Raw genomic sequence first — 26935 nt, forward strand, 5'->3', positions numbered from 1 at the left:
AGTTGAATAATCACAATGAAAATAACAAGCAATCATCAGTACAAAGTGTACAGTTTTTGTTCAATCAATGCACACAAAAAACAACCTAAACAGCTTTCACATATTTATAATAGTTTAAAGAACATTCTATATCAAATGACTATTTTAAGAGCTCAACTTGGGAGAAATCCATAGGGGGAAAGCAAAGCACAGTTAAATTACATCTGTCAATGGTCTAAATAGTGTTTCTATATTTCATTGCATATTTTGCTTTATGTGTGTTAATGTTCAAGTTATATGAATTAAGACATTTTATAAATTATGTGTTTCTAGGACTGACGTGACAGAATGAACACTCGTGCAAAAAAGTGAAGTGCTGCAAGAAAGAATTACATCTGAACAAAACAAATCAAATTTAGAAGCATATACTTGTGCTACATCAGTTGTGCACCTTGTGTGATCATCTCCACACCATTCAGTATGAACCAAAATGTCTGAGGAAGTCATCCAGTAACTTGTTGAATCAATGTTATGATGGGATGGCTAAAGACAAAAACAAAGTAAGTCTGAAGTTGCGGCAGGTGGGTGTGCACTCTGACGTTAATGGCATCTGCCATTGACAATCGTCTTGCCATATGACGCATGAATATTATTTGAAGCAACGTCATATGTCTCTGGACACCTCTATGGAGTCCTCAGTTATTGTCTTTGTACTGGAGTCCACAGAAGACTGTGGCCTCCTTGTGGCTAAACTCGTGACCTGACCAGGTGCTGGAATCTCTCTCAGCTTCCTGCGGCTCACACGAACCTGTATCAGCTGCACACTCTCCTCTGGATGACCTCCCGCTTTCCTCTCCTGAGATCCTGATTGTATCTGGCTGCCTTCAGGCATTTCGGTTGTTGCAAATGCTGTAGAAGAGAAAGGGGGCTGTGTGTGTTGTGCATGTTTGTTTTCATGTGTGTTATACTCTGTTTCTTCAGCTTGTACTTCTGTGTATGATGTTGCAACAGGTGTTTTGGGAAGCGCCTCCTCAGTATAGGACTGAGGAACATTTATGCTTCCATGTTTTGACTGCGGTTGTCTGTGGTCCTGTATTTGTGCGGACTGACTGTGAGGGTCCGAAGCTTTCTCGAGGACCTCACTGAGATTCTTTTTGAGCTTCCGGCTGGAGCTTTTGTAGAAAAACAACTCTTTCTCCAGTTGCTGCAGCCTGTCTTGTCTAGCCTGCAGTGCCTCCCTTGAAACACCCTCTGAATACACACAAACATTAAAAAAAAAAAAAAGAAAAGAAAAAAAGAGAGAGAATCAAAACTAAATCCAATCAATTTGGGGTTAAAATAAAAATATTTCACCTTTAAATTGTTTCTCCACTGATTCCCTCACCTTTGACCTTCTGCAGCAGCAGCTGGACGGTGTTCAGGTAACTTCTATGTTGCTCAGTCAGCCTGCGGTCTGTATCCAGGGTCATACGTTGCATGGTGGTCTCCATCTCTCTGACTACTTCATCTTGCTCTCTAGCTTGAAGCTCCAACTCCTGACAATGCAAATGTAAGTGACGCACGGTCTCTCGAAGACAAACAGCCTGAAAGGAACAGCGGCAGAAACAATCTGGGGGTCAGAGGGATGCTTTTCTTTCAGCATGGCAGAAAGAAGTGAACATGACACAAGGCATGAGCAGAATGAAAGTCAGGACACTGGGGGTTGATGTGGCTTAAGCTCTGTGAGGAGGGTCCGTCCTCCTACCCTGTTCTAGAGCGCACCCTGGTGTTTGGCTGGTGTTAGATGGGTTAGCCTGTAGTTTTCTACAACCTTAATATTAGGAGGAGGCAAGACGGATGGATCACTAGTGCAAAGTAAAGAACAAAAGAGGTTAGAGTAAGTTTCTCACAGTGCCAAGCAATTCCTGGAGTGAAGTTAATAAAATTCTGAATTGGATTAAGAAGCGGACGCACCAGGAAAGCATTAACAAGCAGAAATACAGAGTGCTTCAAGTGCAATATTGTAATAAAGAACTATTACGTCTGCAGGAGAAAAAAAAAACTGTACAAACATAAAGAGAAGCAGAAATCTTATCCAGAATAGAAAAGAAAAAGACATGTCGTGCTTCTCTTTTCATTTTACATTGAGAAAAAGGTTGGGTTTTTTTACATCAGGTGTCTTAACCCCACTGGAAAACTATCCAGGATGTGTACTGCCTCTTTCCTAGTGTTGCATGAGTGTCAGCCTCCTGCAAGTGACCTCAAGTGATATGAGTGGCTTTAGCTGGATAGAGAAGCAAGACTATAAATAGTCTTTAAATGTAGAGTTTTGAGTTCCCTCTTTTCCACAGTCTGTATCTGACCTTGTTGAAATATTTGATGAGGAGCTCACAGGCCTCAGGTTGTGAGAGCTCCCTCAGCTTCTTGTTCACACCACTTAGTTGAGCGGGTTCAGCGCTTTGTGACTGATGCAACGACGACTCTAACACAGCGAGGTTCCTCTCTTTTTCCCAGATGGTGCCATTCTTAAATTCCACCTCAGCATCAAGAGCTTCTATATCCTCCTCCAGCTGATGAAGACCGTGCTCCTCCTAAATGAAGACACACACACTAGTTTTTCAGTAAAACAGAAGGTACATAAATAATATAGGTCAAGTAAATACAAGTCTATTTAAAAGGAATTGTCCCTCTTTTTCTAACCTCTATGGTAAGCACTCTGTTGTCCCTCAACTGATCATTCAGATTGTCTCTTTGCTTTTTCAGCGCATCGCTCTTTTTCTTCAGTTCCTCTATGGTAACTCCGCCTTCTCTGTCTCTCTGCAGCTGCTGCTCCAGAGACTCCAACTGCATCGACGCATGCAGAAAGTCCCGATTCTGAACCTGAAAAGTACAATATTTAAAAAAAAAAAAAAAACGCCATACATTTCAGCCTAATTATGTGTTTATACAATACAGACGGTTTTTTTGGATGATAAACAACTCAGCCTGACCTGACTGGAGCGTAGAATCTTCATTTCTAATTTGGCCTTTTGTTGTAGACAGGCCTCCCTGTCTTGCAGCACCTCCTCTCTCTTTCTCAGCACCTCCTTCAGCTGCTGCAGCTCGACTCTCTTTTGGAGAACCTGCTCCTCCTCCTCCTCCAGCCAACTCCTCTCGGGCAGCTGCAGGGCAAACAGGGAGGTCAAATGTAAGGGATGAATAGAAGGAAGGACGGAATGAAGGACGAACGGACAGACAGACACAAAGGAATATATGTATTGTGTGACATAATCTTTTACCTGTTCGTTAGACTCTTCCTTTTGTGATGATTCATGTGCATATTTTACACACCCCTGCCAACAGAAACGCAAATTAAGCTTAGTACAAACACAAATAATAATTTACCCATGCAGAGAGCTACTCATTGTATTTCTGCAGTTTGGTATTCTCAAACAACTCTCAGTCAGCTTTATTCTGTGTGAGATACAAACTCAAGAAAGCCTCCACTGTGGCTAGATTTGTATTCATTTTGAAGTTAATTTGGTCTTGTAGTTAGAGAGTTACATGTAATCCTCAATTTAATCATTAAAAAAGAAAATCTCTGACCAGACATAGCACTTGAGTGTAGCAGTCAGACCTTTTTACTCTTGCCTTCATGTTTCACTTTACTGAAATCATTTTTAAAATCAATTTAAAACCACTAACCTCACTGGAGTGGAGCATTTTGCTGCCATCACTTGTCTGTCTTTGTTGCTGGAGGCTGGTTTGAAGTTGTGCCTTCTGGAGCATCATGTGCTGAAGGCTGTGGTACATCTCCCTCCGGACCTGCTGGTTGTGCATGGAAAGACTTGCCAACAAACTGACTTCTCCATCGTCAACAGAGTGGCTTCCTTGTCTGTCCACTGCTTGAATTTGCTTCTCTGTTAGAGAAAAGCAAGCATTTAGAGACACAGATAATTCTGATAAAATTGAGCCAGTACATACATACTGGGTGGGAGATTATAAACAATGTTATTTCATTGGTTTTCAACTCCTGTTTTCTGTAGATGCACTATGAACTGATTTGAAGTAGATATGATTGAGCAATATAACATTTTGAGATTGAATTTTCAACCCTTCTAACAGTTAAATATCCAGCTGTTACATCCTTGCAATGTGTAAACTAGAAAGGTCTGACAGTGGCTTGAAACAAAATGCCTCCCACTTCCTCTGATACACGATCAAATCAGGTAAAGAATCATATTGTTTTGGTCAAAGGGATCCACGTCACATAAGCATACCAGTTTTGTCTAGTTCTTTGATGAGCTCCTCCTTCATACGCATATTGACTGACAGATCTTGTATTCGTCTTTGGATGACAGCAGCTTGTACCCTCGCCTTCTTTGTTCGGCTTTGAGTGGTTTGGTTGTCTTGGGTGCCTGTGAAGAAAACATCACAGACAATAAGAAAAGAAAGGCACCTCGAGATATAAAACACATCCTCAGAGTGTCACACGAGCGATTTGAAGCAGGAAATCAGGTGAGGAGGAATGACTATTGAGGGGCACCTGTAGCTTCAGGGGTCTGTTGTATTACTGGGTGTCTTGCTTGATTGTCTTCAGTGTTTTCCGCTTCCTGAGCTGATTTCATCTCCTGGCTGGTCCATGTTCGGTTTAAAGAAGGCCTGCAAGTAACATCACAAAATCTAATCAGACAAATCAGTTCAAAGGAAGTTCTCAACGTGAGAGTTAAAAAAAAATATTATTGCTCAAGCTTTGTGAATCACATCTTCAGTAACAGTGAACCAGTGTCCCCTTGCGCCAGTGAGGTGCTATAGACATAGAATTATGCAATACGTAGATCAAAACCTTGTTTGGACTAATGAGAGCACAAATATATCAGTCATTGCTTTAAAAAATATTTCCAAACAAGGTTGCAAATTTTAATTGTGGGCTACGTTATCAGCTGCTGTTTTCCTCCCTTGTATTATATATTCATATTATGAATTCCTCCCATTGAGCATGCCGCATGCATGTCCATTCAGTTAAGGACTGAGAGTAGAAACAATAATATTAGTATCACTCCAAAAATTATATCAAATAAAACGGTCTTTATGCTGTAACTGGCATTTTTCTACTAGTTCATACGTGTATGAAAATAAGAAAGAAAAGAAACTGACATTCAGACTTTAAGAGAATAGAAAGAAGCAGGACAACATTAAGTCCACCCTAAAATAGTTTTGCTGTTGAATTTGTTTTAACCCAATATGCCACATGTTGATATATGGAATATCACTCCCATACCACTGTGTGTGTGGGAACCCGACAGGGGAAAAGGGAGAACATGCAGACTCTGCAATGAAAGCGTACACGTGTGGTATAAATCATTTATAATTTTGTTTTGAGTTGAAAGTGCTAATAAGTAAACTCCTGTGCAGTGCCTCTTGTCCAACTCATCCCTGCATAAGTTTACTTTTTCACAAAAATCTGAATAATCATATATATTTGACTGGCCTTATTGCAGCAAGCTATTGATAGAAACTGTACTTCTACGTGATTACAGCGGGTCGGTCGGAGAACGGTCCAGTAGATACGGATTATCCAAACTCTCACCAAAGTCTCCTCTTGTTCACATGAAAGTCATTCTTTTCGTCATTCTCCTTGATCACTGGATTCCCGTTTGTGCTCTCGGTCCACTGTTGTGCATATGGACAGAACACTTCCTGCTTTTCGTCGACCTCAGCCTGCAGGAGTTGGCCGCGTATCTTAAAAGCTGCCATCAGTCTCTTCAGTGAATCGGCTGGTGGGCTGGGGTGGATCTACAAAGACAAATGCATTTAGACGAAAACATGCACCGTCATGAACAAATGTGTGTGAATGCAACTATATATCAGTGTGATACAGACAAATGTGTAGAGCAACATTGCACATTCTTAAGAATTTCAGACTATTGAAATGTCACAGGAAAACTCAACAACAGAGATAAAGCATAGTAATCAGTGACAGCTGGTGGTAAATTTCTTTGGTCTGGCTTTTTATCGTTCTTCAGTTTCAGCCATGATTCTGAGCACTCATTTAAATGAAGTGCGTTTATAAATCACATTAGAACTCCGCAGTTAAAATGTAACAAATAATCTCCTCAAGTATAAAGAAATCTGGCAACAATCTCATTGAAATGTCAGAACTCGGGCTACGCAATATTTGAAAAAAAAAAAAACAACCTTGCATATAAACTTACAATTAAAACATACTCCTCCTCCTAGTCAGGCCCTCCTTACAATCAGGAGTAGGTGCAGCTGTGAGTGTGGAAAGAGGAAGGAGTGACAGTTTCTCTACCTCATGTGCGGGTGCAAACACACAGGCCCGGAGAAACTAGGATTTATGAGTATTTGTGTTTTCAAAAAGTCAGCCGCAGAGAATGGTTTTTGTTTGTTTAAATAAATTGTGCACCTTTTTTTTGAAACCTGGAAAATCTCTCTGCGGGTATTTTTCGAAAATCTGCTCCTCAAAGGGCAACTTTCAATTTAGATTTTTGGAATGAAAGAGTTTATTGTGCTGGGACCGGAGGGCATTTGGTTCTATCATGTTTACATGTGAAACTGTTATTAGAGGATATTAGCATCTCAGCACCTTCCTTGGGCTTGTGCAGCTGCCGTGTCTGATCAGAGGGACGCTGTAAGGCCGCTTCTCAGAGCACCCGGAAGCATCTGCTGCCACTGTTGTGCTTGAAGATTTCCCTCCAAAGGTCATGAGGTCACTGCGGAGGCGATCGATCACAATCTGCTGGGTCACCAGTAGTTCTGTCTGAGAACGAACATACAGACACACATTCTAACAGCTAATAAGAAACCAACAGCGATGTTGTGGCATTCTAATACAGCTGAAAACTTAAAAAGAAAAGAAAGAAAAACAAAAATCCAACAATATCGCTGGTGGTGTTTATTTGAAATCGCTGGTTTAATCCTCACCTGTATACGAATTCGTTGCCTTTCTTCCTCCAATGCTTCAAGGTAGGTGTTTCTCTCCTGAACAAGTTTCTCAACTTCTTTTAGTGCCAGTCTCATTCCTACTTCCTTTTTCTCCAACAGCTGTTTTTCTCTGTGACAAGGCTCCTGAGAATGTCAGTGAGAAGATCGGTTACAGTAGTAACGATTTCGACTTGTTAACTCTATTTTCATTTTGTAACATGTTTGGGCCACTCGATATATTGATTCAGGGATATTGGCCGCTGTAGCTCAGTCAGTAGAGGGGGTCGAATTGATATTTTATACAGTTTTCATATATCTAGTATATGTCCATATAGCTTTTGTATAATATCGTATGACTTAGTTTCTCTTCATTTACCATTCGCATAATGATAAACAAACTGAACAAGTGCATGTAAATACATTTTTAGAAATGACTTTCCTAAAAGTAAATTTAAGGTTAGGGTGTTATTTCTGAATGCCTCTTGTACCTTTAATCATTACCTGGAATTCGTCGAGTTTGTGGGCTCCAGACATCTCCAGACAACCTGTCACATCTTCATATGAGTGAGTTACAGCTGTCAGTCTCTCCTGCCACTTTTGCACCCGCTGTCTTACAAAAAGGTTTGGAGAGGAACCGGAGATCTCTGCAAGCAAAACTGCAGCTTCCTGTGCTAAGAGGCGGTACTCTGATCGCTCCTCCTGGACCTTCACCTTGTCTGGTTCAGACACATCGAGCAGACTGGACTCTCTGACAATATTCCCCTTTTCAGTGATCTTCTCCAACTCAACCTCCTTCTCCCTTTCTTTCAGTAGCTCTCTCAGTGTCCGTAACTCGTACTCCTGCTCTACCAGCCGAACATCATTCGGGTGCCTGTCTATAGATTCTGGTTTAATCTCTGTCTGCAGAGCTATTGGTCCTGGGCAGTTACGAATGTGACGAGCTTTGGATGCAAACTGCAGGACGCTCAGCGTCTCGACAATAAAACTGTCGGAGGGGCTGACACATGCCACCATCAGTGTATGAGCAGTACCACCCAAGGACTCACGAAGGAGGCGAGTGAGCTTGGAATCACGGAACGGAATGTGCAGGCCACCGCAGGCGTTAGGTCTGTTTCGACTTGGGTCAGAAAGACAGCGGATGACATTTCCCAGTGCCAGCAAGTCCGTGTTGATATGACAAGACTCTTTGAGTCTTATCCCAGTGTTTCCAGTCTTTGTAGCGCGTTCTGAGCCTGCTAGATCAACCAGGCAGAGTTTGGACGAGCGGACAGATGTCAACGATGAGCTCTTCTTGTCGTGATAGGAGAGTGTGACCTGCAGGGTGAGGATGGCATGAGAGCGGCTGGAGTGCTGATTTATTCCTGTACTAGCAGTGTGACGCAAAGCATTTCCCATCTCGATGACACTGAACAGCTCCTCTGCCGAGGCGACAGCTACCTCCTTGGCTCCAACCACCACTGGAAACAGACACAGAATCACACAATGCAACTTTTATTCACAGAATTAAGACCTTACTTTCAACCCAATCTCACAATGTTATGGCACCCCTAAAAATGTTACCACATTTATTGGTTAGTGTTTAAAATGATTATGGATTATTTCAGGTGTATTGTATGTTCTGGCTCATTAACATAATTTACAGTGTACCTTTACCTGAGAGAGGAGTGAGGTTTGGGGGGGGAAGGGACTTTTGTGTCAATGTTGTTTGACACATATGTCAACTGGAGGTGCTTTGAAGCACAGTAATAATGAAACCGGTTTGTTAAAGTGGAAATAGAAAAGTTGACTGATTGGAGTCACGTGACGCGGTTGGCAAGATGTCTGCCTAGGTAAAACGCTCCGTCAAGCAGTGTTTAATTTATCCTGAAAATTTTGTCCACGACCACCAACCAACGGACGTAGCGTGCCAGAAGACTGCATAACTACACGAGGATGGCGAAATCAAAGAAGAGCGCGACCAGTGGCGATATTAAAAAGCATTTGCGGGCTCAAACAACATCCCAAGATGGCGACGATGTCGGGGCCACGTGTCCCGAACCGCAGCAATTTGCTCAAGACATCGCAAATATCTTCACTGCGCTGCAGAAGATCTCAACTGACCTGGCCAGCCTGGATGATATCCGGCGCACCACGATGTCGGTGGAAGGGAAGTTGTCTTCACTTATTACCCGAGTGACCGACGTGGAGAAGAGGGTGGAGTGGCTGGAGGAGGACAAGACGATGAAAGCATCCTTGGAAGCTAACCCAGTGGCTACCAGGGCTGAGTTGGACGATCTTCGCGACAAACTCGAGGATTTAGAAAACCGCAGCAGGCGTAATAATCTCCGGTTTGTGGGAATACCAGAAGACAGCGAAGCTGGAGACCTGACGGAGTTTGCTGGCAGGCTTTTACAATCGGTTCTCAGCTGGGAAAACACCGTGAAGCTACCGGAGATTGAACGGGCCCATCGAGCCCCCGCACCGCGACCAAGTCCCGGGGAGAGACCGCGCACAATCCTGGTCCGGTTCCTGAGGTCGGGGGACAGGGAGCTGGTTCTGCGAGCGGCACGGAGTAAAGGAGAGCTGCGGTGGGAAGGCAAGCGGATCATGATTTTTCCTGATTTTGCGAGAGCCGCGCAGGCGAAACGGGAGCAATTTAGGGAGTGCAAGAAGATCCTTCACACTCGAAACGTAAAGTTTGCGTTGCTGTTCCCCGCCACCCTGCGGATCGAGTGCAGCGGGGGCCACAAGAGCTTGAAAGACCCGAAACGAGCGATGGGCTTCATTGAAAAAATGGAAGCTCAGTGACATTTGAACTTCACGTGAGTCTAACTGTGCAGAAATTACTTGGTTAATAGCGCTGGCCGTTACAGCCAGAGATTCATAGATAATAATTACTAAATTTGGTTGGTTGTGGACTGTTCCAAAGTATATGCTGGTGGAGGTGATGGGTGAGTCACTCAATCGACGGATCACGGTCCGACAGGTGTGCTGTGTTGTTCGTACTAGGCGCAGAGTTCAGGTTAATGCGCCTTGTTTTTTTTAGTTGGGGGGAGGGGGTTAGAGGGGGAGACCAATGTTACAGTTTTGAAATAGGATAGGAAATATGGCTTTGTGTATGTGTACCTGGTTCTTTTCTTTGGTAATCTGTCTATATGTCATCTAGAATAAATAACGTGCATTTCACCTCCTGGAATGTGAAGGGACTCGGGCATTTTAATAAGCGGACGAAAATTATGTCGGTACTGAAGTCCAAACAGTATGATATAGTATTTATGCAGGAAACACATTTATCCGGGTCAGAGTCAGATAAATTATGCAGAGATTGGGTTGGTCATGTGTATAGTAGTGGGGGCTCGGGTCAGAGTAGGGGAGTTATAGTTCTAATTAATAAAAAACTGCAGTTTAAATGTATTAAGGCATTTAAGGATACAGAAGGTAGGGTAATTATAATTTTGGCAGAAATACAGTCTCAACTGGTTACATTAGTTAATATTTATGCTCCAAATGGGGATGAGCCAGATTTCTTTGGAGAGTTGGAGGCTAAAATTCAACAAATGGGAAATTATCAAATTGTAATCGGAGGAGATTTTAATTTAGTGATGGATCCAATTCTGGACCGAAGTAGCTTAGTGAGGTGTAGGAGCAAGAAAGCTGCACAGACAGTCAAAAGTATGTGTGAGAATTTGGGATTAATTGATGTGTGGAGAACTTTAAACCCAACCAACAGAGATTACACATTCTTCTCTGCTCCTCATAAGACCTTCTCTCCTATAGATTTCTATCTGATTTCCAGATCTCTTTTGAAGTCGGTCATTACATGCTCAGTTGGGAGTATCTTGTTATCAGATCATGCCCCAGTGGTGCTCGAGTTGCTTCCTGTTATTGAGAAGATTCGAATGCCAAGATGGAGGTTCAATTCTTCTTTACTGCAAGAAGTTGAATTCAGGGAGGCGTTGAGGGGTCATATTAACTATTACATTGCCGAAAATGTTACCACTGCGCCCTCCGCTGGAGTAGCTTGGGAGGCTCTCAAGGCCGTGGTAAGAGGGTTTGTCATACAATATGCGTCACATAAGAAAAAGAAAAATATTATAAAGCAGACGGAACTTGAGAGCAAAATTAAGAAATTGGAAACTGATTTGAAAAGGTGCTTCAATACTAATGGTCTCAGAGAATTAACTAAACTAAAATATGAATATAACTGTATCCTGTCTCAGAAAGTAGAGTTTTCTCTTTTTAGGATGAGACAAAAATACTTTGAATCTGGGGACAAAATGGGGAAATTGTTAGCTCACGGCTTAAAACAGAGGGAACTATCTTCACTGATCCCTGCAATCCAAGACCCAGGAGGAGACCTCCTCACTAAATCTATTGATATCAATAATACGTTTAAAGATTTCTATAGGGAGCTGTATACGTCAGACTGTAGTAATTAGGATGAGGATATGAAAGAATTTTTTGAGAAATTAGACCTACCAAAATTATCCGAAGAACAAAAGAAAGATCTTGATTCAGCAATAACTCAGGAGGAAATTGTGAGGGTTATTAAAGGCTTACCAAATGATAAAGCTCCAGGCCCTGATGGGTATACGGCAGAGTTTTTTAAATGTTATGTGACCGAGTTGACTCCTCTATTATATGATATGTACATGGAATCATTTGAGAGAGGGGAACTACCTCAAACGCTATCTCAAGCTCTGATTACACTTATTGTGAAAAAAGACAAAGACCCAAATGAGTGCAAAAATTATCGGCCTATTTCTCTGATATCTCTGGACGCCAAGATATTGTCAAAAATTTTTGCCAATCGATTAGACAAAGTTATCACCTCTCTAATACATAGAGACCAGGTGGGGTTCATTAATAAACGAAACTCATCAGACAATATAAGAAGGTTTATTGATGTTATGTGGGCAGTTTCAGACTTGGACTCTCCAATGGCTGCTATTTCGCTTGATGCTGAAAAAGCTTTTGATCGGGTCGAGTGGGGATATATGTTTAAATTACTGGAAATTTTGGGATTTGGCAGGATATTTATCAGGTGGATACAATTATTATACTATCAACCAGAGGCCGCAGTTCAAACAAATGAATATATTTCTCCTTACTTTAGACTGAGCAGGGGAACCCGACAAGGCTCACCACTCAGCCCGGGTTTGTTTTGATTAGTATTAGAACCACTAGCAGCAGCGATCCGACAGGATGAGAACTTTTGCAGAATTGACATCAAGGGATCTATTCATAAATTGATGTTATACGCGGACGATATTTTGCTCTTTGTATCGGATCCTCGGGTATCTATTCCTTCAGTGCTTATTATAATTAACTCATTCTCCAAATTTTCAGGGTATAAAGTTAACTGGGCAAAATCAGAGGCCCTGCCATTGACAAAGTTTTGTCCCACAGCATTGTTTAAGGAGGGTAATTTCTCCTGGCCTAGGCGGGGTTTACAATATCTTGGCATTCTGTTTCCTCCTCATCTGGATGATCTTATTAAAGTGAACTTTGACCCACTGATGCAAAAAATCTCTGTCGATGTGAAACGTTGGTCATCATTGTCCTTGTCTCTCTGGGGTAAGGTTAATGCACTTAAAATGAATTCAATTCCAAAACTCAACTATCTGCTACATTCTCTCCCCCTACAGATCCCTCTAAGTTATTTCAAAAAATTTGATATTATTTGTAAAGATTTTCTCTGAAATGGTAAGCGCCCACGAATGCATCTTGGGAAACTTCAACAGCTTGTAGAAAGAGGGGGCCTGGGACTTCCAAGACTACTCTTTTATTACTATGCATACAGCTTGAGACACCTTGCACATTGGGCATTGCCTCCAGAAAGGGCCCCACTCTGGCACTCCATAGAGCAATCTGCAGCAGCACCTTTACCACTAATAAACTGTCTGTCAAGCAAAATTAGGAAGGGTGACAAATTCCACCCTATTATATCACATCTTCAGGAGATGTGGAAAAAAATTCTAAAGATTGTAGATGTTGACCCTTATTTAAATTGCACATCGAGTATTTGGCTGAATCCAAAAGTTTGTATTAATAAAGTTTTCTTCTTATGGACCGAATGGTTGGATAAAGGGATTTGCACTATGGGGGACCTGTACAGTGGGAATATAATTAAATCATTCGAGGATCTATCACAACAATATGGGCTGGGCAGGAACCACATGTGGAAGTACTTTCAGATTCGTCATGCTTTGAAAGGAGTGTTTAGTTCACACTATCGGGCCCCACAGACTGCAGATCCAGTAAAGGAAATTTTTAAGATATTTGGTGGGGGGCGGGAGGCTTCAAAATATTACAAGTTGTTGTTCAGCCTCGGTGAGAATAAAAATATGGCCTCTCTGAAATGGGTATGGGAAAAAGATTTAGGGATTTCTTTTGATGACCAGGAGTGGGCAAAAATATGTGCCAATGGTCGTACTTTATCCAGAGACCTAAGAGTGAGACTAATGCAGTTTAAAATATTACAACGCTTTTATTGGACACCAAGTAGATTATTTAGAATGGGGTTGCTAGATTCAACATTATGTTGGAAATGTAAACACTGTGATGGTACTTTAATACATGTGCTGTGGTCTTGTCCACAAATTCAACTGTTCTGGATGAGAATACATAATTTTATACAAAATGTATCAGGTGTACACTTGGATCTCTGTTCATCATTGTATGTTCTTGGACACTCAAAGGTTTTGCTGAACTTGCCTAATGCACTGAAGGACTGGACACAGACTGTGATCATGATTGGAAAACAAATTCTGCTCAGACACTGGAAATCCCCAGGAACTCCCCCATTTGATGAATGGACTGCTGAACTGTCAAAGGTTGCTGCATATGAAAATATGTCATAAACAGAAATGGGGCAGATACATTGCAATGATGACTGCACGAGGAAGGGACGAAGGTATGTCCACAACTATAAAACAGAACCTCAGTTTCTTCTTTTTTGTTGTTTTGTTTTTCTTTTAGTACCAAAGCCATACAGAATGAGTCAATGGTCTCCCTCTGTTTGTTCTGTTGGGTGGGGGGGGGGTTGTGTTTTAAGAGTTTTATACAAGCATTGATATGTATATATAATTGTGTTTTGTTTGTGGAAAAATAATAAAAAAAATTAAATCAAAAAAAATTAATAAAAGTTGACTGATTGTTAACGAGGAAACTGAATAAGAAACTTTAAAACTAACTGAAATGTGAATGATAATGGTGATTACATATTTTTGAGTGTTAAATCAAAAGAAATCATTTGGAATGACGTGTTGCACCTCATTCTCATTTCTCCTCATTATTCCACATATTACAGGGTGACAATATATATATATATATATATATATATATATATATATATATATAAAGAGATTGAGGCAGCACATCTGACCACCTCTCTCCCCATAAAGGGAGGAGCCGCATGGACATGGCAGTGACAGGCGCAGTGGGTTGTGTATGGTGATTGATATAAATAGTGATCAAGAAATCCGTCTCTGTGCTCAGACCTGCGGGTAGTAGGGCCACCTGCTACAGGCATTTTGAAAACAAATTCACAAAGAAGAAGCCTGTAAAATCTCAAGTGACATCTCCAGGCTTACCTTGTGAGCTCAAAAGTGAATAATCTAGAGGAGCAAGCCTGTGCTACAAAGTGAATCTTGAAGGCCTTGGGTTTTATATGATGTATGGGTATGTCTGACAGTGAGGACCTAAAGAAGATTATTTATTTTTAGTATGGGAAGTACAAATCTGGTGTGTTTGGAACTTATATAAGTCTTAAGTCATGATACTCTGGTATCTGCTAGACCAGTTCACTCTGCTTTCAGTGAAATGCCACTTCATTACAATACAATGCATTATTTAACAGCTGTATGACTGAGGGACTGCGTCGTGGTTGTCATCTGCGACATTAATGCAAGTATCTTGATTGTTTGAGTTGTGAAAGCATTTTTTTAATTGATTTTTTTAATCATAACCACTGTAAAATGTCAAAAATGAATTTAGCCAGGGACTTTCATCACCTGTGTTTCGCCTCTCATCCTCTCTGATGTGAAGATCTTTGTGAATGGTGGGCAGCTCCAGCAGGTCTCGTAGTTCATCCTTATACAGCTCCAGGTATGAGGCACGTACTGTGACCGTCGTGGCATTATCACTCTCTCTCTTATTCTCCACCAACAAAAACAGATCCTGGACCACTCGAGCAATAATTCCCCCGTCTTCATCTGGCAGAAGTTCTAGAAGAAGGGAAATACAATTACACAAACATTGCACCGATTAGAGAGTGAAACACATACAAGTTTAAGTTTAAGTTAGATTTTTTGTGCATTTGTGATGTATCACAACAAGGCAAAAGCCAAACATAGTACAATTCTCTAGATTATACTGAAGTGCCAAAAGTCAAATTGACAGGTGATAGTGGTTGCAGGTGGGTTTTTATAAGTGTTTCCTCAAAACTCTATACAATAACTTAATTGTGGTAAAATTAGACAACAGTAGAGAGTGGACATTGTCTTGCTGATTTTAAAATCTTGCAGATTTTATGATGATGCAAAGCTTCTTTGAGTGTTTTTAAATGTGCTCTACAAATAAAATGTATTCTCATTATTATTATTATTATTATTTACATTGTCTTCGGATCAAGGCTGTGCCCAGCTTTGCTCTGAACTCCGACGTTTCCTGCCAATTGAGTACTTAAGTGTGTTATGTGTGGTTTCCAGGATAATTTCAGATCTATTGTGAGGCCTAAAAAGTTGGTTTTACAGACTTGTGTAATTTTTAACATTATGCACCAGAATTTCCACTTTCTCTTTTTTTCTATGATGGGTACTTTTACTTAAATAGAATATCCAAAAAGTAAAGACAGTTAATTAAAACAGTCCAGTACATGTCCTACCTCTGCAGCGATATAACGCATAGATAACGTTTTACATGACCAAACCTTCTGCAGTCGTTATTGAGCCTCAACAGACGTTACAGGACGTGGATCTCAGTCCAGCAGTCCTGGACACCACTATCGGTCACTCTGTTCTCACATTAAAGTTCTTATGTCTCGGGATTTGACCCCTCATTGACCGGAACATAAAGAGGCCGCCAGGTACCTGGATTCCTCCCTCCCAGCGTGTACGTCTTGCCGGAGCCGGTCTGCCCATAACAGAACACGGTGGCGTTGTATCCATCCACCACCGACTCCACCAGGTGCTGGACGCAGGACACGTACACCTCGTCTTGGCTGGCCGCCGGTCCAAACACGTGGTCGAAGGAGAAGAGCCGATTAGAGCCGAGCTGGAGCTGCGCGGAGCCCGGCCCCACTCGGACGCAGACCCGGTGCTGCTGTAGCAGCTCCCTGGGGAGGAGCGGACGAATACGGACCGCCACCCGGACATACGCCTCGCTCATGGCTCTCTGCTCCCAGCGCGTCACTCGGGAACTTTTCAAATCTTTCGGCACAAAATATACACATTCATTCCACAAAGTGAACGAAAGAAGACTGTGCGATGTCAGTTGAGTCTGCCTGTTATATTTACCTCGTACTTTTTGTTTATCCTTGTCCTCGTTTATCCGTTGTGTCGTTCCGTTACTTCGCTTGTTGTGGCTTCTCGGTTGCCCTGGAAACTGCGGAAGTCAAGGAGACAGGGATGAGAGGCGTTCAAGAGCAGATATGAAGGTCGGACAAAGCACTACAATGAAAGCAACAGTGCCACCCCATCTGAGGTTCACACGAGACTGTCTACATTGAAGCAGTTCAGTCAAAATAGAGGTGATGCCTGGACTGATGGTCAAACACTTTATTCTCTCCTCTTTCTCTCCTATGACCAACGTAAGGGTTGAACAGAAAGTACATCAACACAGCACATTTATCCACCTCAGCACATCACTAAAATTACCCTACACCAGTATTAAATTGACAAACACAACAATAAAAGTTCTACCGTGCTGCCCTTTCGACTGCCGCTAAAATCTCCGTCTTTGATTTATTTTTTTTCCTCCTCTGAAATGGATGGGGAAAAGTGAAAATGGCAGGGAAACTACTGTTCTTATCACTTTTAGAGATGGGGAGCTGCTTAAAAAAGTTGTATTTGGGTATTTGTGCTACTCAGTAAGGCAATATGAGAAATACCCTCTGAGGTGTTGCAATTGTCAACAGTATAGACATGTGATTGATGTATGCAGGGAAAAGCGAAGGTGCAGACGGTGTGGCAAAGATCATGATGGCAGGGAGTGTTATAATAAAATGAAATGTCACATTGGAGGCGACCATCCAGCGTCTTTCAGGGGGTGTCCGTTTATTGTCAAAGCTCAAGAGATTAATGAAAGCAGTTGAATCTGGGAGGTGAATTTCAACTTTGTAATTCAGGTTGATGTGAAATGAAATCTTTCAAATTCATCCATATTTCCATCCTTCGACTCTAAGTTCCAGTCTTGTTGGCTGGAGCCTAGAGATAACAAGAGCAAAAGGCCTGATACAACTCAGGCAGGGATCAAGTTTATCACAAGTCGATTTCAACGTACACTTAAAAAAAGAAAATCCACCCATCTGATTTGAGCTTTTTCGTTTATTTTATTGCAGTATGAACAGATGGTAAAACACAGACATGCACTGTATTAAAGCACGAGATCCATCGAAAACGTCCCACCTCATCATCAGTAAATACTGAATTTGACCACAAATGACAGTGGTGATACACTTTCACAGACAAACACGCTGCACTGCTGCTTGACACCTGGGTTCATTTACAGATAGAGAGAAGCCCATTTGTGCACGTAGCTGGCACCAAGACATGCTTGGCTTTGTCCCAGGGAAAGGCACCTGTGCCAAGGCTACACGCAGAGAAGTGCTGCCTACTGTATGTACGGCTGCCAGGCAGCAAATCAATAGTAAACACAGCGTGTGTGGTGTATGGGAATGTGGGCCATCTCTTTGTGGTGCAGCTTGGCGTATGGCCACAGGTAGAAGTCGATGACTGCGGAAGTGACACTGCAAGTCTCGTAGAGCTTGTAGAGACGCTGTTTGATCAGCTCCACGGACCAAACTGAGCAACCCCGGATCTCGACCTCCCTCCGGTCCCCTGAACACAGCAACTCTCCTGAGAGGAACACGAGGCAAATGGTTCACATATGCACGCACGCACGCACGCACACTAAGGATCATTTAAAGGATCTGTTTTTCATGAACACAGAAACAAATGCACACAACTCCCTCACACCTTTCTTCAATGCCTCCATTAGTGTTTCAGAGTATCGCAGAGCTCCTAAGTGGACGAGCGCCTGAGGGACCCTGTAGTCAGCAAACATGGTGAGCCAGTCCATGTTGATGATGTCGCCCTGTCCTCTGGCCTCCATGATGCCCCAGAAATCTGCAACTAGGATCTGAGCACGCTTGTAAAGAGAGATTCTTTTACCCTGAAACCAAAGAGGGCCACACAGTATTATTGTTGTTGTGTTATCCATTGCCATTCATTGCATGTCAAATTTGTTTACATCACAGAAACATTGTTTTGGTTGAAAAGACGATTCCCGTCTTCAGGAAAACAGCACTTGCCGGAACTTGCCACACTGTCTTTGACCAGGAGGTGGAACTCTCACATCACATTGGGTGAACTGTTTTTCCAAACGCATACATTCATATTAGATATGTACTGCCTTTAGTAGTATGTGCAGTTGACATGTTTAATACAATGTGTATTTTTATTAATACACCAAATCACAATCTTTACAGGAAGTAGAAAAACATTCATTACACAAAATATACATTTGAAAGAAAACTGGCTTTTATTCTGTCACGCTACAACTTAACGCTCAAGGACACTGCCACACAGTTTAATTCAATCTGTCATACATTTTTTAATGCACATATCAGAAGCAGTAACTAATTATTACTGCTCGGTCTTCACGATAAAAAATGAAATGATTAACAGATATTAGAGTTTACAGCTCTTATCATACATGTCAGATGACATCAAAGCCTTGTGACCCCACTTGTCAGTGATTGGCATCTGCAGACATCACAGCTCACAGATCTGTCTCAAACACACACACACACACACACACACACACACACACACACACACACACACACACACACACACACACACACACACACACACACACACACACACACACACACACACACACACACACACACACACACACACACACACACAATCAGCACTCGGTCCCGACGAGCTGTTTTTGTGGTGTGACTCATCTTCAAAACTCCGCCAGAATATTTTTGGAGCTTCTAATCCAGCTTGGTAGAATAATTAATTTGAGAAATATTTTTTTAGGATAAGTAATTTGTGTAACTACATAATTATGCAGTGAATGTAATTGTAGGTTGTATATGCATTCAGGCTTTTAAATTTAGATATTGTGGACTACTTTGTAAACAAAACCAATGGCATTATAAATGCTTAAACTGAACTCTCTTGCAGCTCATAATTCATGCTGACATAACTGCTATTAACAGCTATATTGAGAAATGATGTGTTGCACAGATGACACCATTTTAATTTATTTATTCATTTTACACCAGTGCCAAAGGTTCAATACAGGAAGAAATGCAATAAGGCATATAGCTCAGATTATTTGCAGGTAGAATTAACATATATATATATATATATATATATACACATATACATATATACACATATGTGTGTGAAGCAGATACTACTGGTGGCACACAAACCTGGTGACATTTTGCTTCAGGACAAACATGACACCCCCCAGGCATGACTTGTTAGTGCAGTGAGAAGAGTTAGGCACAAGAGGCTTTTCAGAAGAAAGCAAAGCAGCACTTCATCATTCCAGGCTTGAGTCAAGAACATCAATTACATTTTTTTTTTTTTTTAACCCTACTCAAATGCTTTATTCCCCCTCATGGCTGACATAAGTTTCTCCAGAGAGAGTGTGTTGAGAAGATTTAAAAAGTTAAATTATCCTATTTATTATTTAGCTGTACATCCACATAAAATGATCTGGTGTTTTCTGGATCAACAACATTTTGTGTTCCCGAGGCTGAGACCGAGAGTGTGAATCCTCTGGGCACTTCCAGGACATCTGATGACCATGTCTGGGTTTTAAAAGCTTTCATTAGACCTTGACCAGGTGGCAACATGAAAATAGGCCTGGGCTTCATAGTGCAGCAACACAGAGATTAATAACACAACGTCTGCATGCAAGTAATACAAGACTACAATCTGTATGTGGAGACCTTCACCAGGGCATCATTCCCTGACAGAGTAGAAGTGACTGTATACTCTTTTTTTTGTGGCACAAACCCAACTTAATCATCCCTGTAGGATAACAAATAGGAGTCAGGAATCTAAATACTATTTACGAAGCAGATCTAGTCAGCTTTCACACATACAGTTTAATACTGTTAATGGCTGACAGAATAGATCACAAGAGTGTCTTATAAAGCTTGACATATCCTTACATTCTCAATCTGCCTACTTTAAGAGTGACTTTGAAGGGACTGAAGAATATATTATATAGTTAAAATGAATTAATGACTGAATATTTAAACACATGAATTTTTTTTTTGAATTGAGTTTGTCTTATTGATATTATTGTATTTTCTACAGTTACATGTGAGTGTAGGTGCTCATGATTTATGTACATGTACAGTCATCTGTGTTTGAAGATGAATCGAGGGATGTGTGTGTGTGTGTGTGTGTGTGTGTGTGTGTGTGTGTGTGTGTGTGTGTGTGTGTGTGTGTGTGTGTGTGTGTGTGTGTGTGTGTGTGTGTGTGTGTGTGTGAGAGAGAGAGCCTGAGCAGATGTTGTATCACGATGCTGAGGTCCCCTCCTGTGCTGATGGGGGCCTGAAGGTTTGTCAGTGTGTCTCTAAGGCCCGTCGAGCTCAGCTGCTACAGCTCCTCCTGGAGGTCAGACTCTTCATGATGGACCTGACACCACATGACAGGAAGGGTATTTAGAGGCTTGGTTACAAAAAACACAGAGCTAGTGAAAAGAGTTTTTGGGCTTCAGGAAGCAGGTTGCGCACACACACACACACACACACACACACACACACACACACACACACACACACACACACACACACACACACACACACACACACACACACACACACACACACACACACACACACACACACACACACACACACACACACACACACACACACACACACACACACACACACTTCTGAGTCTCCTCAGGTGTCCATGACAGCTCTGACATAAATAACAAGAAATGAAGCCAACAGCTGAAGAAACATGAAACAATTTAAAGATGTTTGATTTATCTTGAATAGGAGATATGTCTAATGCCAGAGGATTTTTTTTTTTATGCCTGTAAATCTTACAAGGAACGTGAAGGAGCGCCGACTCCAGTTCTAGATAAATAACAAACAAGAAATGTAAATCATACTGTGGTGATCTCAATTAAAAGGTGAATTTTTGAAACATTAATAAAAAAGACATCATAGCAGGATGTGGAACTCTAATGTTTGTGACATAACTAACTTTAAGATTAATAACGCACAAGTTACGAACCTTGGGATGGTAAACGTTGTACACTTCATCACTCATTCACTCAGTAACACTCGTCTTCAAAGGTCCTGCTGCCGTCAAATTATTTAGTCACAGCGATATTTCTACTTTAGATACACACCGAAGCCAGAGGGTAAAAAACACTGATTTACCCCACCACTGGTGTTAGCAAGCGTCTGAAGCATTTGTTGTACAAACTGCTGCTGCTGCTCCGTCACCGTGGCAACCTGAGGACCACTTCCTGATTGGCTGGTTCGGACAGACTCAGATGCAGACTGAGGAGCGTTGATGTTAACACCGCTGCCCGTGTGATCGAGTTCAGCCCTGCAGGACAAAACCGTGGGTATGTCTTCAAAGTGCATTTCTTTTCCTCGGCCATGAAGTCAGTCTAGCTTTCATTAGGCAGAGGTGTACAATCTGTTTTCACTCACGCAGGTATGAGGGCAGGAGCCTCTGCAGCCAGAGTCTGAAGTCCCTGTTGGATCTGGAGCAAAGCCTCCAGTGCTTTGGGGTTCAACATGGCCGCCAGCAGCTCAGGGCTCTGCATCTACACCATATTTGACAGTCATTCGGAAAATATTATTAATAAATACTACACCAAGAATGGCACGGCAGATAAGTCACTACTGATGGATTGTTACAGTTTTCAACAATCCGTCTATACCACTTTAACAAACTTAAGATCCGGAGAGAACATGCAAACTCTGTACAGAAAAACCCCAAAGCCCAGCAAGTCCTAGAACAGTATGAAGTATAAAGCTTGATCCATCATTGAACTGGGCTCAGAACAGGAATCTGACTGACTGACTCAGCTCTGCTTTGTGCAGGAAATAACTTTCTTTTATATGATCCAAGATTAGTGCATGAGTTATGTTTGGGAATTTTCTCAATATGCTTGAAATGTGTGCAGTTGCTACGAAGCCAATAGGGATCCCATCAAACTGATGCAAATTCCACACGCAGACAAGCCTGGAAGCCCAAAAAACTGGGAATATTCTATATTCTCGCTGTGACCGAGGAGTTAGGGCTTGATTTAGAACGGTATGATGCCATCAGATTACCTGTCCGTAACGCCATTAGAATAAGCGTAGCTGAGGTTCCTAAACTACTGTTAAAACCATATCTACGTCAAAGGTAACGGAGGGGTGAACGTTTAGGGAAAAAAATATGAGTGGCAGGAAAGTAAAAAGTGGTTGATGGATGTATTGAACACATCTGCTCTAACCGGGAGGCAAACAGCGAGGAGAATAAACAAACCTGTTGCAGGAACAGAGGGATCTGTTGTCTCATTTGCTGCTGCAGCTGGGGATTTCCTGAGAACAAAGGGTGGCTCAGCAGCATCTGAAACGGTACGAAAACAAAAGTGGTGAGGGGGCAATGAGACCTGTCTGCTACTTCAATGATAGACAAAAAAGTTCTGCTTTTTCTCTGGTGAAAAATACGTGGCTTCAGTCTTTAAAGGTTTTTTTCTGGCATCACCTGTGCAGCAAGGTCTGGGTTTTGGCAGAGGCAGTTCAAGAGACTGCTGACGCAGGGCCCGGACAGCAAGCTGTCGATCAGACCTGGACTGGCAGTGATCTCCTCCAGCAAGGACTGCATGCCTGAAAGATCAGAAAGGAGGCCTCAGACTGATAATAGGAACTGATATGTTCGAATCGCGTGACTTTTCAATGCGTATTATTGTGCCTGTCCTCTGTAATCCAGCTCCACGTCCTGTCAGTCGTCCAGCGAATCAGTTTGGTGAGAGGACTAAATGATCTGCCTCAAGCCGTCCTCTATCTCACCTGCATTAATGGTGCTGGGAGAGCTTGAATGGGTCCTTGACGAAGCACTCAACCCCCTCAGAGGATCCTCAGGGTGACTGGAGAAGGCAGGTGTTGGGTCGCTCTCACCCTCCGGTGTCTGTTGACTCCCAGATGGTGCAGTTGCCCCTGGGGGTTCCCCTGTGTGGATCTCAAAGTGTAACAGAAATATGTAGGACACACAAGATCAGTTTGAGCTCATTTAAAGAGATAAACCAGCAAAATGACCTTCTCAGAGTTGCACCTGTGCAAGTCGGAGACGACGCGCTCCTATTTTTGTTTTTGACCTCTGCAGATGCCCAGAATCACCGGTGATGGTTTCCAGGTTTTCTTGATCTGGTTGGAAATTGTTTAACGCTCTGTCTTCATTTACGATCATGTCCTCAATCGTGTCCGGGTTTCTGATGAGCTCAAGCACCTGGACAAGGAAGCAAAAACCAGTGAGGTGTTGAAAACTTGTGAGAGAGATTGGGCAGGGATGGGGCAGTCACAGTTAAACTGTCATGAACAAATAACATCCACATGTTAGATATTTTGCAGAAGAGACATCACAGCTGATAGTGAGCAGGACCCTGCTCGTTGTGTTGTTGCTGGTTCTATTCCTAGGCATAGGTGGCCTGGTTTATTAAAACTCACCTGTGTTATGACATCAGTGTTGTTTACCATTTCCTCCACCTCTGGGTTTGTTTGCATGAGCTGTTGAATTTGGGGATTGGACCGAATGAGCTGTCGGGTCAGCTGGGGACAAGAGGTTGAGAGAGTGTCCTGCCCAAAGGGGCTGCTGAGGACACGGCGTAACATCTCCGGGTCAGCCAGAAGTTGTCTTTCCATTTGCTGCTGGAGTGCAGGAAAGAATCCAGGCCCTCTGTTTTCAATGCCAAAAGTGTTTAGACCTTCGACTGAGCAAACAAAGTAGGATGAAAAGAAACGAAAAAAGGTAAATGCACTGGCAGGCTGTTTGAAATGTTCCTACGACAGTGAGGACAAAAGGTTGGACTACCATGCACTTATTGGTCATGTGAGATCTGAGAGGGCCAAAGGGAGGTCTTACCAAGGCAAAACGGAGAGGTGGGCGAAGGTGTGGAGGTCTCAAGATTAGGCTCGAGAACAGCAGTGAGCTCTGACTGGATTATTTCTGGAGCTGTATCAATGCCAGGTGGACAGGGAGACATCTGCGACCTGACAAAGATAGTCAATCATACAAGGTTACAGATCTGGTGTGAGACCTGTGTGGAGCTGGAAGTATTTCTAACAGCAGCCAAGAGTCAAGACATCACTGAGTAATACTTTAATCTAAATATCATTGCATTAATGCATTTGTACACCAACATAGTAAAGACTATCATTGCTAATATGTCACAAGAATGAAAGAACCTCTAATAGTTTAGAAATATGTCACACAAGCCGACATTGTTTCGTCACAGGGACGACTCATCAAGTTGAAAAAAGTCAGATACCAGATTTGATTGATTTGTAAATACATGACGATAAACTGTTTTGCTGCTGTATAATGAACTTCAGTGACAGTAGGACGCCCCCCCCCCCCCCCCCCCCCCCCCCCTCCATTACATTACTTTACTTGGATTCACTAATTAAACTGTTCTGGCACGCAGAAACAGATTTGTTGAAATTTCACATCTGTTAAGTTAAAGTCTACACACACGGCCTAATGTCTAATACAGTAGATTAACATGTGTGTGTACCTGCTCAGTGGATGAAGGTCAGGATTTGATGGAGAGAGAGAGAGAGAGAGAGAGAGAGAGAGAGAGAGAGAGAGAGAGAGAGAGAGAGAAGGGTTTTACATGGATAGATAAAGACATATTAATAAAAATGTGACCATGTTGGTGAATCTGCTTCTATACACTGGATATACGGGACAGAGTGAATAAAATGCTTCAAAGTAAAACTTATTTGACAGAAAGTCATGGACACTGATTTCTCTCTGTTTATCTCGCATATTGCATTCTTCTTATTATTATTATTATTACTACTACTACTACTACTAGTAATAATAATAATAATAATAATAATAATAATAATAATAATAATAATAATAATAATAATAATAATAATAATGTTGTTTGCTCCAATTATTCAGTGCAAAGATGCATGAGTGCTTCAGAAAATGATCACATTTGAGGCACTCTTAATAAAGTACAACATGAACGGCCTGAAATGTATTTTTAAACAGAACCGTCTGAAATTCTCCTTTCCTCTGCGGTTGCCTTTAGACTTATGTTGAGTATAAAGTCTGTGGCTTGACAGGTTACATGATTTGTATACATGTTTGTTTTCACAGTTTAGGTTTAGAAATCAGTGTCGGTTTGTTTGTGGTAATCTTACGCCCCACAGTGGACAATTTGGATATTGCAGCTGCTTCTTCTCAAAAATTGCAGATTATGTCCGCCAAAGAGGTTATAAATATCATCAGCGATTATTTGTCTGTTTCCCAAGATAACCCAAAAAACTACGAAGCGGATCTTCATAAAAAAAAAACGGCACACGGGTGCATTTTGAGCAAAGGAAGAACCCATTACATTTTGGGTTTGACCCGGATAAATATAATGGATCGAATTAAAAATTTTCATTTTGTAATATATTGCCTTATCTTGTGTTCTTTCAAATTATTAAATAAAATCACGTGATCACCAAACTAAATAAATGAATAAAAGCGGTTGATATGGATGAGGAGTCTTTTCTCTGTGTCCATGTCTGCACTTGGCGGAGGTCAGAAATCTCTGATTGCTCTTCTTCACTTGTTGCAAAGCTCATTCCTGAATTGGAAACTTAACAACTGCAGTCGAAGCAGCAATGAAAGAACAGGAGTAGAGTTCAATCATATTTCTTTCTTATATATTATTACTATTTATATTACATTTCCACATTTAGATTATTTTCTACAAATTAACAATAGTATTTATAAAGCAGAAAATCAATAGGAAAAAAAATATGCATAGAAATGTGAGGAAATAAATTGACAAAACAATATTGTTTACAAAACAAACAAACAAACAACAACAACAACAACAACAACAACAACAACAACAACAACAACAAGCTTTGAGGCCAACACACATATTTGTCCCCCCTCTTCTCTGTTCATATTACTATCGAGTTCAGCATTAAACCTTTCTGAACCTTGTATCCATCCGGTGGCTCCACTTCACCTGTTTGGAGGTTCTGGTTCTGAGTCCACATGTTTACCTTTGGGTCATGCGGAGGCAGACGGGCGTGTTTCCTTCTTCCAGGTGACTGATCACTTGTGACTCTGTGAGGATCCGACCAGAGTGAATCAGCAGCTGCTGCTCCGCCGCGGAGACTCCGGGACGCTCACTGAGGCTGCGCTTCAACTACACACGCACGCACACGCACGCACACGCACGCACACGCACACGCACGCACACGCACGCACACGCACGCGCACGCACGCACACGCACGCACGCACACGCACGCACACGCACACACACACACACACACACACACACACACACACACACACACACACACACACACACACACACACACACACACACACACCAATTTATCAGATTAGAACACTAAAAGGCCTGCACGCGCTGCCGAATCGGACGCGTCCACGCGCGCAGCATCCAGCCTCCTGACCTGTCGGACGGTGCAGTCTCGCGTCACGATGAACTCTCTGCTCTCGGTCTCACTTCTCACAGTGACGTGGACGATTTCGGACCCGCGGCAGCTTTTCGGTGCGTCTCTCACGGAGCCTGACATGTCGGGTCCCGGGATGG

At 42.1% G+C, this 26935-nt stretch overlaps 3 protein-coding genes across 3 annotated transcripts; all 3 read right to left on the reverse strand.

Moving 5' to 3' along the window:
- Positions 1 to 643: 643 nt before the first annotated feature.
- Positions 644 to 16251, reverse strand: LOC308111591 (kinesin-like protein KIF27; the record flags this gene model as incomplete). Its single annotated transcript, XM_080466550.1, has 15 exons — positions 644 to 888; positions 1090 to 1230; positions 1364 to 1562; positions 2322 to 2549; positions 2659 to 2838; positions 2949 to 3119; positions 3643 to 3857; positions 4218 to 4355; positions 4484 to 4599; positions 5528 to 5733; positions 6545 to 6718; positions 6883 to 7026; positions 7384 to 8339; positions 14877 to 15077; positions 15954 to 16251. 15 exons carry the CDS (start codon positions 16249 to 16251, stop codon positions 644 to 646), a joined length of 3612 nt encoding a protein of 1203 aa, XP_080322676.1.
- Positions 16252 to 17724: 1473 nt separating this feature from the next.
- LOC308111592 (queuosine 5'-phosphate N-glycosylase/hydrolase-like) lies at positions 17725 to 18471 on the reverse strand (the record flags this gene model as incomplete). Its single annotated transcript, XM_080466551.1, has 3 exons — positions 17725 to 17939; positions 18060 to 18255; positions 18439 to 18471. The coding sequence occupies 3 exons, from the start codon at positions 18469 to 18471 to the stop codon at positions 17725 to 17727; spliced, it is 444 nt and encodes a 147-aa protein (XP_080322677.1).
- Positions 18472 to 20137: 1666 nt separating this feature from the next.
- On the reverse strand, positions 20138 to 26918 carry LOC308111594 (ubiquilin-1-like; the record flags this gene model as incomplete). The annotated part of the gene is given in 13 exon segments (XM_080466556.1): positions 20138 to 20147; positions 20626 to 20723; positions 20727 to 20762; positions 21524 to 21695; positions 21803 to 21918; positions 22629 to 22712; positions 22851 to 22972; positions 23156 to 23324; positions 23418 to 23591; positions 23810 to 24072; positions 24225 to 24352; positions 26378 to 26523; positions 26796 to 26918. Coding segments are annotated over 13 exon segments (1641 nt in total).
- Positions 26919 to 26935: the final 17 nt, after the last annotated feature.

This window comes from Lipophrys pholis (assembly GCF_963383615.2).
Source record: "Lipophrys pholis genome assembly, chromosome: 7".
Classification (NCBI taxonomy): Eukaryota; Metazoa; Chordata; class Actinopteri; order Blenniiformes; family Blenniidae; genus Lipophrys; species Lipophrys pholis.